We start from the raw sequence: 13699 nt of genomic DNA on the forward strand, positions 1-13699 counted from the left end.
TTATAATGTTCTGGGCTTGCTCTTTAATGCACTTCCTTGTAAGGATCAGGGCACCCCCAGAGTTCTGCTGGGCTCTTCCTTCACTGGCTGCACACTTTGATGTCAGCAGAGTCAGTGGGAATTTGCAGGCTCACATGTTCTCTGTCCTCCCAGGAGGCTGCACTGTCTGGCAATTGAACTGTGGGTCCAGGAACTGTGACCTTGCATTGTTCTCTATCTGTCCTGGAGTACTGCTCTAAACTAATTTTCTTGGAGCTAGGTGATAAGAATCATTAAACTTGGAGCTAGGTGATAAAAACCATTAAACTAGCATCTACTGCTGTCATCCTGGTCCGCTCTGGTGTTGTATCTGGGTGGATGCAGGCTAGAGAAAACAGCTGATCTAGTGGCTGTGACAGAGTACAGGGAATGGGATCAGAAACTTTAATTGCTGATGTGAAGTGACATCAGGGTCTGTACTATGTGAGAGGTGTCACAGGAGCCTGTTTCCAGGGAAAATGTGTGTGGTTGCAGAGAGTGTAAGCACAGCACACTGTCACGCAAAAAACAAGGGCTAAAATTGCAACAGAGGATATTCTCCTGCCCAGAGTGTCTTCCTAGTCCCAGATCCCTGCTGAAGCTGTTCTCCCAGGCCAGCATGTTCAACCATGGCTTTCCTGTTGGTTTGCAAGGTGCACACTAAGACCGGGATCTGTCTGTGTCGTGGACAGTGGGATGCAACAGGGACCTGCAGGCCTGTAGATTCTTGTCACACTCTGCAGATCTCAGTCACCCAGCCATCCCCAGAGGAGTCTCGTGCTGCCTGTGACACAGACGATATTGCTGAGTTTGCAACTTGGTGCTTGTGAAAAGAGGAACCAAGACAAAAACATGTGGTGGCCACACCCAGCAGTGTGAGCAGCCCTGCCTGCATCCTCAGCATGTGGGTTCATCCCATCCTGGCACCTCTGCTGAGCTCCAACCTGAGGGATCAGGGTCCTTCTCTTGCAGAGGGACAGGGCAAGGAAGATGGCCCGAGTGAGGCAGGAGGGTCTCTCCCATCCCTGCTAGGGTGGAATGGGCTGACAGTGGCAGTGGGGCCGGGTAAAGCTGTTGGACAGAGGGAGGGAACAATAGGCTGGGATCCCTGAGCATATCCCCTGGCAGATACAAGACAGAAGCCGTTGTGCATAGTGAAAAGAGAACAGTGCAGGGGGCAGCAGTGCAGCCACAGGCACAGGATGTGGTTTGCACTTGTGGTTGGCCCTGCTGCTCAGCTCACCCCATCATGGGGACCCTGTGCACTGAGCAGGGTGCATTGTGTTGTTGTCCCATTGTCACCTTATTGTCTTGCTGTGCTGCTCTCACAAGGCGTTTTTCCTCCCTGAAATGCCATACCTGTACAAAACTCTCATCCCCTTACAGTCCCAGTGCACCTGAAAGGCAGGTGGGGAAGCTTCTAGGGCACATTTCCTGTGCAAAGGAAGGGTCTGGCATCCAAGCTGGCCCTGACCCCTTTTTCATCAGCCTTGCTGGACACTGTGTAGTGATCTAGTGGCAGCTGACAAGATGTTCTAACAAAGAGCACAGTTGCAATGACCAGGGGGTGGGAGAGTGGTAGCTAAAACTAAGACATAGCAATCTGAAAGGTTTTGTGTCAGCTGAATTCCAAACAGTGCCTAGAGTAGATCTTAGGGGGAACATGAGTGCTAAGAGGTACTGCAGACGAGTGCCTGGGGCTTGGCACCCAAGGCTGGTGAACTGTGTGTTCCACAATGCTCCCACTTCCCATTACCAGAGTAGAGTTTCAGGAAACACAAATTTTGCCTCCTGTTCTTAGACACCTGTCAGATGTCCTTTAGCATCGGGTAGGCCAGTACAGGTTAAAGTGCCACCATTTCCCAGCTCTTCTCACAATGCCTTCCTCAGTGACTTGCTTTGCCACCCCATTTCCCTGCCACGACTCCCAAGCAGAGCATCCCCAGGGTCTCTCTGCTCCATCACTCTTAAACACCTGCTCAGCAGCTCTGGTGGCTAGTGAGGAGTACAGAGATGCTCTAAGACCCGTGTTTGTGTTCTCAGTGCCTTGCAATACATCTCCCCACTGGTGGAAAGAATGATTGCTTTTCTTAGCTCCTCTCAGCAAGCACATGGCATCAAACACAGCAAGACTGCAGTGCACTTTGCTGTCACCTCTCTCAGCTGCTGAGCTGCCCTGCCAAAAGGGTTGAACTTTGCCTACTGCTTCTTAGATTTCATCTTGTCCTTTATTCTTTGAGTGTGAGGTAATACAGTGTAAGAAAGGACACCCTTTGCTGTTAAGCAAAGGGCTGAACCCAGGAGCCTGACCTGAATCATCAGCATAAATGTTTCTCCTTTCTCCTGACCCTCCCCTTCTGGCCCATGCCGGGGCTCTGTTTAGCCTGCCAGGCTCATCACTCCTTGCAGCAGGGACAGGCAGTCCAAACATTTCTGAAAAAGGCTTTCTATATTCATGGGTAATAATAAAAAATAGCTGAGAGTATTCATTTAATAGCATCAACTAGGAAAAAAACCAAAACAGTAAATATCTGCCTTTGGAGGCAAATAGACCAACCTTTTGTTACCACTCCTGTCTCAGGCATTCAGTATTTCTCATTTCACAGTGAGCACATGTTGCACGTTACAAAAGATGCCTATTTGGTCACATCTACTCTATATTTTCCTTGCTGAAATTTCACTTGACTCAGCCTCCTTCCTCTAGCTATTTTATTCCCTTGTAGTGGTACTCTCCAGTCACTGGATTCCTTGAGCATGGGAATGAGCTGTGGGCTCTGCCTGCCTTTTCTGATCTCTCCCACACAGCCCTTGGGCTCTGCTCAGCATGGTCCATGCCCTGCTTGGATGTGGGTGCTGTATCAGACTCTGTCTGCCCCTGAACACAACAGGGGCACATCTGGCAGGTCAAAAGGCACAGGAGAGACTGTGAGGAATTTAAAAAATGTGGCCAAATGATCTCCTCCATTCCCAAATTCAGAGAGATGCTGTAAGACCCATGTTTTGTTCTCAGTGGCTTACAGTGCAACCCTCCAATGCAACTGGAAAAACAGTGGTTTTCTCTGTGGAAACAGTGGTTGCTTTTCTTAGCTACTCTCAGCAAGCACATGGCATCAAACACAGCTCAGAGAGCTTGGGAAGGAAAGGATGAGTTGCAGAGGACAGGAATCCCCCTGGTGCTTGCAAGGGACCCTGTGGGCAGAGAAGCAGCAAGGAGGGAGCAGGAGGGTTTGCCTGCAGGACTGCTGTCCTGTGTAGTCTTTGTGTCTGAAGGGCAGACACACTGGTGGCACACGTGTGGTCTTTGCAGAAGTACATTTCACCTGCCTACCCTTGCCTGAGGCTGCACTGGAATCCGTGCTGCATCCCAGCAGCATCCCAACATTCCAGCTCAGCACACAATGACAGGAACACTGAGGAAAAGTCTGCACATCTGTGGAGGCCTTTTCACCTGAAACAAAGACAGCAGCGAAAAGGCCGATGCTCTTGCAAAGGATCAAGTCTGATCAGTGCCCAGGTCTAAGAGAAATGATTGGCTGGAGTCCTGGTGAAGGTGGACACCTAGTCAGAAATGTGTGGCTGTTATGCCAGCTCTGTTCATGCAATCCCTTCACACCCGCTTCCAGCCCGGGAGTCTTACACAGCACCTATTTCCTTGTGCCCATAACCACGGAAAAGTAACCTGAGTTGCGGGGGCAAAAGAAGGGACTGGCAGAATGAAGACCATCCTGCTGTAGGAAAAGACCAGGTTTCAGACAAGCTGAGGAACCGGAAGGTGCACGAATCCATGGGACCTGATCAGATTATGTGTGGGTCCAGAGGCTGGAGGAAGTGGCAGGGACACTATCCATCATAGCTGAGAAGTTGTAGCTGCCAACTTCCAGTAAAGCTCCCACTGACTGTAAAAGGAGAAGCACAACCCCCCTTTTAAAAAGGGGAAATGAGGGAGACCCAGGGAACTGCAGGCCAGTCAGTCTCCCTTTGGTGCCAAGCAAGATAATGGAGCAGTTCCTGCTAGAGATTATTCTGAGGCACATGGAAATTATTTGTGATGGCTTCACAAAGAACAAATCATATCTGAGTAATTTGTTGGCCTTCTATGGTGGAGTGACAGCGTTTGTGGATAAGGGAGGAGTGACTGGCATCATCCACCTGGACTTGTGCAAGGCATTTGACAATGTCCTGCATGACATCCTTGTCTCCAAACTGTGAAGGTGTGGATTTGATGGATGGACCACTCTGTGGGGGAGGAGTTAGCTGCAACACTCAAAGTGTGGCAGTCAGCACTTTGATATCCACTGGCACAGGATGCCCAGAGAAGCCGTGCATGTCCCATCCCTGAAAGTGTTCAAGGCCAGACTGTGGATGGCTTTGGACAGCCTGGTGTAGTGGAAGGTGTCCCTGTGCATGACAGGAGGGCTGGAACTAAGTGATCTTCCTTGGGAACCTTCCAGCCCAAACGCCCTTCTATGCTTTTACGAAAAACTGAATGAGTCCACAGTGCCTGTAAACAAGAATTAGCATAACGCTACAGATGCCTGATTTCAGTTGTGCAGAAGTAGCACCTTTTAGTAATAGGAAACATTACAAACTTTAAACAAGGACTAGCTCTCAATTTTGCTACAGTAAGCCTGCTTTGTATTGCATCTCCAAAGCAGCAACCATGAGGTGTGGCTTTTTCACACACAGTTACCCCTGCCCCTGCAAGGAAGCCTGGCAAGTCTAGAGAGCTCCATTCACAGTTATTTCAGCAGTAAGAGCTTTGCTCTATGAAAAGACTCAGGGAGAGCTGCAAGCAAGGCACAGCTCTGTTGTGCAGCTGCAATCACCCTTGCCAGCACAGCATCCATGTTTGTGGAAAGATGCTGTCCCAGATACCTCTTGAAATCTGCACCTGTGTCAGCAGAGTGCCTGCAAAGGAGAATTGCTCGTTTCCTCCTGCCTTCCTGCCCAGCAGCTTGCTGCGTGTGGTGCTGCCAGTGGGTTTTGAGTGCTGTGGGAGCTCTCACAGCTACCAGGAGGTGTGGAACAGTTACAAAAGGAAAAAAGGTGAGGCCCCCTCACATTGAACTCAAGAGTGGGGCCATGTGGGAGAGGCCAGACATGCTTGTGGGCATTCACAACTCCCTCAGCTCCTAAGGCTGCCTCCACTGCAGAGTTTCCATCCCCTCAAACTGCTTCTTGCTTCAGGCCAGGCCCCACATGACTCTTTTCAAGCAACTGTTGTTCACATTTCTGTGGAACCTCTAGGATCAAAGAATACCCATCAGTGAACAGTCTTCCTACAGGCACAATTCAGTGCCCTGAAATGAAAATTAAAACATGGGAAATGCTTTCATGAGTAGCTCTCACCTGCCTGAAATTCTTGATGCTCAATTTGCCAGTCTGGGAATATTCTTTTTTTCCACTAATTTGTCAGGGGTTTCATCCTGTCTGGGGAGGTGCAGCTGTTCTGGTCCACTACTGCATGAGGTATGCAGAGCACTCCTGGTTTCCTGGGGAGTCCTGACGCCACTTGGGTGTTGTAGGAAGCAGTGCAAACTCTCAGTGCCTGCCTGACTGCACCCTGGTAACTTTGGACTAAGTTTGGGCAGCTACAGCTAAATCTGAATAGCGGAGGAACACTCACAGAGAGTTACAAATCTTATGTGAAAAGTGGGATCTGATCAGAGGGTAGAGACCCAAATTAGGGCCATGCAAAGAGCCAGCAGCACTCCTGTCTGGAATTTAATGGAAACAAATATGAAGAATTACTTCAATCAATTGCCCAATCTATGTGTTGTAAAACACAACCAAATGTGCAGCTGGTGTAATACCTACGTGCAGTCCCTGTCAAGCGCCTTCTGCCAACTCAGATGAGGAGATGTCACTCCTCTTGGGTGAGTATGGGAGGGATATGGGTCATGAGGCAGCTGCTCCTAGGAGCCATCAGATATTCTGTGACACAGATAGAGCAGAGGAAATAACCAGTGTAACACCCTGCCCAAAAGCGAAAGTGCAACTTGAGTGGGATTTTGCTACAAACAAGTGTGCCTGTGGGTGTGAGCAGAATGACAAGAATGCCGATGAGTAGTGCCAGCAGAGAGTCCCGTGCACTCCCCCAGCCCTTGCATCTGCCTGCTGGATACCTCTGGCTGCAAGTCCCCCCGGCTGCTGCCCATCCGCAGCAGCGTGGGGGCAGGATAACCCTGTGGATAATCCTCCTACACGGCCCCTGAGGGTGTGAGGAGGGATAAAGCATGTGGGGGATGAGACTCATCCTGGGAGGTGCCATCTCTGCCACCCCTCTGAAGAGAGAGGGATTGGCACCACACTCCATGAGGATGGAACTCCCTCATCCTGCTGGAGCCCAGTGACCCTCAGGCTCCTCGTCCTGGATTTGCACACAGGAAAATGTAAAGCTCCCTCATACTGGGACACCAGACTTCGATTTTCCCCAAGGAAACACAGTTATGCCTTGAACGAAGTGGTGCAGCTCAGCTGTGCTGGGAAGATTCCTGGGAAGTTTGCACCATCTGTCCCGCATATCCAATGCATTTCCAGAGGGGACCAGATCCTGTGGAATGAGACTGTCACCTGCAAGGGTAAGCACAGCCCTGCACCACGCTGACCCAGGGTCCTGAGCTGGTGACAGACCCTCTGTGACCTGGTCATGCACAGGACAGTGCAGGAATGGCAGACCTGGATGCCTTGGCTTTCCCCATGTCCTGGCAGTGACAATGCTCTTTTTGTCTCAGCACCTTGCTGTAGGCACCTGCTGGGCTCTGTGCTCCTGGGAGGGGTTCAAAGGCAGGAACAAGACTCCCTGCACTGGGGGCTACTGCAAGCCCCGTGCCTTCAAACAATGACTGAGTGTATGGCCAAGGTGGCGGGAGGGGATAGAAGTCTGTGTGAAGACTCAGAAGGAATTCAGTCCTTGCCCAGCCTTTTCCAAATGGAGCCTGACTTGGGAAGCCTGCAAGACTGTAGTGGGCATGAATGGAACTGCTCCATGCGTGGTCTGCTGCCACCAATAACTCTGTTCTAGGCTGCAGAGAGGGATCAGTAGTTGAATGTGGTAACCAAGGGACATGGGCCCTGTCAAAATCAGAGCGACAGATATCCCAGCAGACCATTTCCCTTCCTGCTTACATGAGCTCCTTCTCCTCTCCTCTGTGCAGAGAGATGCCAGCAGCCCCAGTGGGACTCACAGCTCCAGTTTAGGCCAAACCAGAGATTTTACTGGGTCAGTGAAGTGGTGACACTGAGCTGCTGGATGAACGACACTCCTCCCCTTGCTATGATCAGATGTGCAAACTGGAAGGATGCCTGGGAGGTGTTGGACATTTGGGGAACATGGCATAGGTTAGCAGAGAACCTGATCTGCGCCACGGGTAAGTTGGGAACCAGTAAGTCTCCCCTGCTACACGCACGTCCCACTCTGGATGGGACCTGGACATCCTGCCATATCTGTGAGACACCTTGGGCACAGCTCAGAGTCAGGTCCCACTTGGGAGCAGTCTCCAAGTTGGGAGGGTTAGAAGCCTTCAATGTGGGACAGGTTTTCTCTATCCCTGCATCTCCCAATCTATTCCTGAGTTGTATGTCACCGGGAAGTCAGAGGGGAACAGATCCTACCCCTCAGTTTTCACCTCTCTCCCAGTGTCCTGTATCACCTCCTTGCCCAGGCACATGCTCTTTTTCTGCTCTTGGGGGTCCTTGGGTTTCCTCATGGTGTTGAATGCTGACATTAACCACAGTTCATCGTGGAAAAGCCTTGGTCCCTCTCCTGCCTGAGCATTCCCTCGCTGAGAAGGACTCTCACACTTTCTCCCTGACAGCAAAATGCCCAAAACCTCTGTGGGACGCAAGACTTCAGTTTTTGGAGAATGAAGCCGAATTCCCACAGATCAGAGAACTGACGCTGACCTGTCCCAAAGGTCTTGAGCCCTCCTTCCCCGAGGTAAAATGTACAAAGGAAATTCAGGGAGTGAGATCTGGAAAACCCGTCTATGTGGATGCCTGGTGGGGCAGGAACAGCACGGGTGCCTGGACACGCATTGAGAGGGATGTCCTGTGTATGGGTAAGTGAGGCTGCAGCAGCTCTCCCGTGTCTCCCTTCTACCCTCACCCTCCTTGGGGCTCTGTTGTCTGTGCAAACTGCTGAAGAGGACAACCCAGCCAGGAGACAACAAACCAGGCAAAAGCAGCTGGGCTAGCTGAAATCTCCTGCAGTGGGTCCTGAGCAGGCCAAGTCTGGGACTCCCAGCTGGGTGCCCAGGCCATGGGCAGAATCCAAGGCTACCACCCAGGTGCCCATGGAAGTTCTGTTATCTTTGCTGTGCCTCCAGGTGCCACCTGGAATCACAGATCTGCTTGTTCCCCTGCTGGCTCATGGATAAGGGACCCGGGGAACATCTCCTGCACCTGCAGGAACTGCAGCAGAGGGGAATGAAGGGAGCCATGATGATGCAGGGCTGGCTCAGCCCTTGGCACTGGGACAGGAGGCTGTATGGGATGGACCTGGGGAAGGAGCAGTGCCGTTTATCAGGGGATGGAGATGCAGAGCTGTCCCTGGCAGAGACAGACCTGTGCTCAGTGGGGGCATGGCAGTACTTGGCAGTGCTCTGGAGAGATGGACAGGGAGACATAAGATGGGAATCTCCCTGCTTTGGGCTTTGGGAAGTGGATATAGAAGTGTCCACAGCGAGAAGTGGATGGTTAGAGGCAGGTTCATCAATGAGTGATCCTTCACACTTTACAAGCACAAGGATAGCCCCTTCCTAACAAGGCTTGCCCTCAGGTCCCATCCCAGCAGATGGATGTGTCACTTTCCCTCTCCCTTCGTTACCTGGATGGGCTGCTGGGGATTTCTCTCCCACCACTCAACCATACCCAAATCATCTCATCTCATCACCTCCAGCCCAAATAACACCCACTCTCACCTCTGACAGAAATGTGCCAAAGGCCCCTGTGGGACTCGACACTCCAACTGGTACCCCACAAGGACAACTATGAGAAGGATGAGGAAGTGAAGCTGAGCTGCCCTGAAGGTTTCCAGCCACCCTTCACTGAAATCCAATGTCAGACTCAACTCCAGTATGATGGTTATGGGACACCAACACCTGTGTCCAAAGAATTTTGGCATGGAAGAGATTCCAGAGGTGCCTGGGTCCCCATTCAGTCCAGTCTGGAGTGCACTGGTAAGGGAGGGATCAGGAGCAGGAAAATCCTTTGCAGGGGGATATCAGGAGAACATCTCTGAGGGGGCACAGCATGGGAAGGTCAGGGATTTTCCTTGGGCCCAGCGCTGGGAGGATGGTGGCTGTGGAAGCAGCTCCTGCTTCCAGGCCAGGAGGAAATGTCTCCTGTTGTGCTCTCCCGTGGCTCCAGAGGATGACTGCACCACACAGCTCAGAGGGTTTGAGGGAGGCAGGATCCCTTTGCTGCTCCCTGTGAGCTGTGATGTAGCCCAGCTGGGGACACACCCTGCTGGCTTCCCACTGTCCTCCCCAAAATGCCCTGATGTTTGACTGAACAGGAGCGGTTGTGTCACTGGAGAAATTCACCCAGTGGCTCACATTCAGTTTCCTAGTGCACCATGACCCCAAACTCCTCCTGCTCCCCCTTTCAGAGAGCTGCAGTGACCACCTTCAGGCTCTCCCTTTCCCTCCCACTCTGCTGGGTGATGAGCAAAGTTGTCTGACTGCAGCATCCTTGCATGGCTGGGGTGGAACGGGAATAAAGTGACCTTTTGGCAATCTTTCCTCCACAGAAGTGCTCCAGGTTGACCCTGAGACCTTTGAGATCTCCAGCACCAGCATCAAACTGAAATGGACCTGCAGGTTCCCTGATGCCTGCCAGGGCATGAGGGCCATGTGCCGGCTGGCAGCACCTTCCTCCCCTCCCTGTGAGGCTGAGGAGGTGAATGGAGAGCAGATGTTACATGGCCAGGAGGGAACATTCACCTGCTCCCCTTTGCAGCCCTTCACTGAGTACAGTGTCACCATCGGCTTGCCCTCCAGCACAGTCATATACAGAAAGTATGAAAGGACAAAAGCAGCAGGTGTGTGTCTACCTACATGAAATACAAAAGTGTCTTTCACCTGTCAGCTCAGCCAGAGTATCTCTGCTCCATGCAGGGATGTGCCTGGGATCAGAGCTGGGTCCTGTGGGGCTCTGGGGAAGGGGCTGGGAGAGCCCTGAGCAGGGCATGCCCCATTCTCATTGTCCCGCTCCACACCACGCTGTTGTGCTTCCCACTGCTGCAGCACACGCAGCCTTTGCAGGGGACAAACCCTTCGTAGGGAGTCCCTTTGCCGCCTGTCCCTTGGCCAGGAGCTGCTGCACCCTCCTCTGGCCTCAGCCCCTGCTCATGGCCCTGAGTGTGACCCCACTCTCTGTGCTTGCAGTGCCCGACAAACCGGAGCAGCTGTGGCTGGATCCCGACAGGGGCTCTCTCAGGTGGAGCTCGCTGCCCTCCTGCAACGGGGAGATCATCGGATACCAGGTACCAAGGGGCCAGGGCAGACCCTCACCTCCCGGCCTGGAGCTGTGTGCAGGCACACTGGGAAGTGTGGGAAAGGGAGAGCCGTGAAGACTTGAAGGAGGAAAGAAAAGCTCACGGCTCCGCTTGTGGAGCATGTCACCACAGTGCCTGTGATACTGCAACAGCTGTCCTCGGGCTCAGTACATATATGCACAGCCCCTCAAACGAGCAGCCTCCCTCTTCCCTTCTCAGAGGCTCAGCCCTTTGCTCACAGAGGTTGCTGCTCCCACATCCTGGGTGTTGGCTCCAAATTCCTCCTCTCCTCTTCTGTGTTTTGAGCTCCCCGCGTGGGGCTGAGGCTCCTGCCCGTTCCTGTCGGGAGCCATCCCCAGGCACAGCGGGCAGGCACAGGGAAGGGCAGGCTGGCAGGGACGTTGCCAGCTGCGGGCACCTTCCCAGCGGGCAGCCGGGAGCTGCCGCGTTCCAGCTGTGTCTCCTGTGCGCAGCTGAGCATCACAGCCAGGAATGCCGGGGACAGCAGCGTGCTGGAGACGGAGCGGCTGCGGCTCGATGGCTCCGTCACCGAGCACCGGCTGCCGGAGCACAGCCCTGGCAGCAGCTACGCCGTGACGATCCAGGGACTGACGGCTGCTGGAGCCGGGGCTGCGCTGATGAGGGAGTTTCACGGCAACAGCAGCTCCGGTGAGCTTTGCTGTGTGGCCGGGCCAGGAGCCTGGGTACGGCGAGCCGTGCTCGGCGGCCTGCGCTGCCCGGGGCTGCCCCCGCTGCTCGCCCAGCCCTGCCGAAGCTCATTCCCCGGCTGTTCCCCTGCAGACACCCCGCGCCCCCAGGCCATCAGCTGCCGCAGCGTCCGCGACATCGCCCCAGCGCAAGGGACGGCCGTGCTTCCCCTGCGCCCCATCGCCCGTGGCTCTGAGGCCGCCAGGTGAGCGCGGCGCCCCCCGCGGCTCTGCAGCCCCGCCAGGGCTCTCCCCACGCCAGCGCTGGCCTGCGCACGCCTCCCTTGCACTGGCCCCCGGGCCCGCGTCCCACTGCCTTTGGGCCCTGCAGGGAGCACCAGCTGATCGTGGCCGCGACGCACAACGGCTCGCTGATCGAGAGCATCTGCTCGGGGCAGCCACGGCTCTCCAATGCCAGCGTGTACCTGGCCGCTGTTCTCAACCTCACCGCCCCCACGGACTTCGTGCTGGGCGACGGCAGCCGCGGCCAGGGCGAGCACAACGCTGCCCTCCGCCCGGGCCGGGACTACACGGCCCTTCTGCGCCTCGTCCGCCTCGGCCCGCAGGTACCATCGGGGGGCTCCTGCTCCCTGGGGATGCTGCCGGCCGGGGCTGCGCCCCTCGCTGCCTCTGCGCTGGCTGGGAGGCCACGCTCCTGTCCCGTGCCTCGGCACGATGGTGTCCCCGGGCTCCTGGGCCACAGCCGGGTCACTCGGTGGCCCTGGGTGGGCACCTTTGCCTCCAGCTAGGCTAGTGCTGCAGGAGTGGGCTGAGCTCTCCCTCCTGTCTCCTCCAACAGGCAGAGAAGTTCACCTGTGTCTGCTACAGCTTCTCTGTTGGTAAGTGTCTCCTTGATCCTGGTGCCCAAGCCTCTCTCTTGCTTCTTCCCTTTCCCTTCCCAGCAGCCTGGCAGCTTCCCAGGAGATGAGCTGGCCCAACACAAGATTTTTTGGGTCTCCCATGGAACAGAGCAAAATCAACAGACACAGTGTGATCCTCCCTTGCTGTAGAAACCTCAACCAGGACAGAGGCGTACACACTTGCACATACCCTTTGCCATTCTTGGGGCCATTGCCAGCAGAAGGCCAGGCTGTGGCACTCTGTTCATTGCAGGAGAGGCTGTGGGCCCATGGCAATGGATTGGCATTGGACTTGTTGTGCTGCTAGCAGACCACATTGTGGCTGCAGTCATCCTGTGGCTTATGCTCTCCAGGTGAGTTGGAAGGGGACAGGTTCAGCAGGTACATACACAATGCCAGTTTCTTACCCAGGACTCCCTTTTGCCTTTACAGGAAGAGGAAGTACTTGCCCAACAAAACTAAGGAGGATAATTAGAAAGGTAGGAAAATGCACTTCTACAGACAACCATCACAGAGAGGACTATTGGGCTATGGGGCAGGTGGGATGAGAGCAGCAATCTCCCAGGAGAACCTGAGTTTTAGAAGAAGCAGCAGTTTGTACACTGCACTGACACATCTCCTGATTTGCCTTAGCTGGGGATGGTCAGGATGGCTCTGCCCACTCAGCCCCACATGGAGGCAGTGCCTGGTCCCAGGCAGTGCTCCCTGCCTGGAGCAGGGACAGGGTGAGCAAAGACGAGCATCCCGAAGGCTCAGGTTTTGAGTCACCCCGTTCTGTGCCATCCCTCCTGGGGATCTGCAGGGAGGAGTCTCAGGAGGGTCAGGCTGAGGGGCTGCTGCACTCCCCTCAGCACTGACAGGCACCTCCAGGGCCCCGTGGTTGGGCACAGCTGGGATGAAAGGATTGGGCTGTGGCAGGCACTGCTATGTGCTCCAGCCTGTCTCTGACACTGGGTGCCCTTTTCCTCCACAGGTAAAGCTGCCTAGGCTGGAGATCAGTCACTTCAGCCCCAGCCAGGACCATGGAGACATCCTGAGCAATGAGGACGTGGAGAAAATGGGAAGGATGACCCCAGCCCAGTGCTGATGGCTGCCATGTCCCCTGGCTCTCCTGTGACTCTGACCAGCATGGGGGTCCCATGAAACTCATCCACTTCAGCAGGGCAAGAGGAAAACAGAAGGCCCAGGAGGGCTGAGCTTTTCATTCCTCAGCCCCTTCACCTCCCAGGTTTTGTACTTTTGTAAGGCCTTTGAATCGGGCTTTCTGTAATCCTTTTTTTCAGGCTTTGCTTTCCTTTTTGCTTTCCTGGAGGCAGGACTTGTACGCCCGATTTCCCAGTCCCAGACTCACACAAGCTCAGCCTGATGGCATTCTCCTGTTGTCCTCTGGGTTCCCTACCCTTCTGCCCGCTCTGTTGATATTCAGCCAAACCCAGGGCTTTGCTTGGCCTGGCTCGACTGCTTTGTGACTCTGCCTGTTCTGTCAACAAGGAATAAAGGCTTATGGATTGGAGGGGCTGCCTGTCCTACACAGCTTCTGCCTGGTCCCCTCATTGCCCCTGTGGGGTCATATTCCCCTGCAGGGAGCTGACAGTGCCTTGTTGAGGGGAGCCACG

At 54.3% G+C, this 13699-nt stretch overlaps 1 protein-coding gene and 1 long non-coding RNA gene across 2 annotated transcripts; both read left to right on the top strand.

Annotated features, from left to right (window-relative positions):
* Positions 1-6463: 6463 nt before the first annotated feature.
* Positions 6464-12151, top strand: LOC137464852 (uncharacterized). The gene is made up of 10 exons (XM_068176408.1): positions 6464-6599; positions 7176-7388; positions 7836-8078; positions 8949-9197; positions 9770-10037; positions 10108-10504; positions 10990-11185; positions 11318-11429; positions 11555-11789; positions 12023-12151. Exons 2-10 carry the CDS (start codon positions 7271-7273, stop codon positions 12149-12151), a joined length of 1947 nt encoding a protein of 648 aa, XP_068032509.1. The 5' UTR covers positions 6464-6599; positions 7176-7270.
* Positions 12152-12449: 298 nt separating this feature from the next.
* On the top strand, positions 12450-13616 carry LOC137464896 (uncharacterized). Its single transcript, XR_010994473.1, has 2 exons — positions 12450-12562; positions 13057-13616. It is a non-coding gene; the product is annotated as an uncharacterized lncRNA (long non-coding RNA).
* Positions 13617-13699: the final 83 nt, after the last annotated feature.

The sequence above is a fragment of the Anomalospiza imberbis genome, chromosome Z (genome assembly GCF_031753505.1).
Source record: "Anomalospiza imberbis isolate Cuckoo-Finch-1a 21T00152 chromosome Z, ASM3175350v1, whole genome shotgun sequence".
NCBI classification, from domain to species: Eukaryota; Metazoa; Chordata; class Aves; order Passeriformes; family Viduidae; genus Anomalospiza; species Anomalospiza imberbis.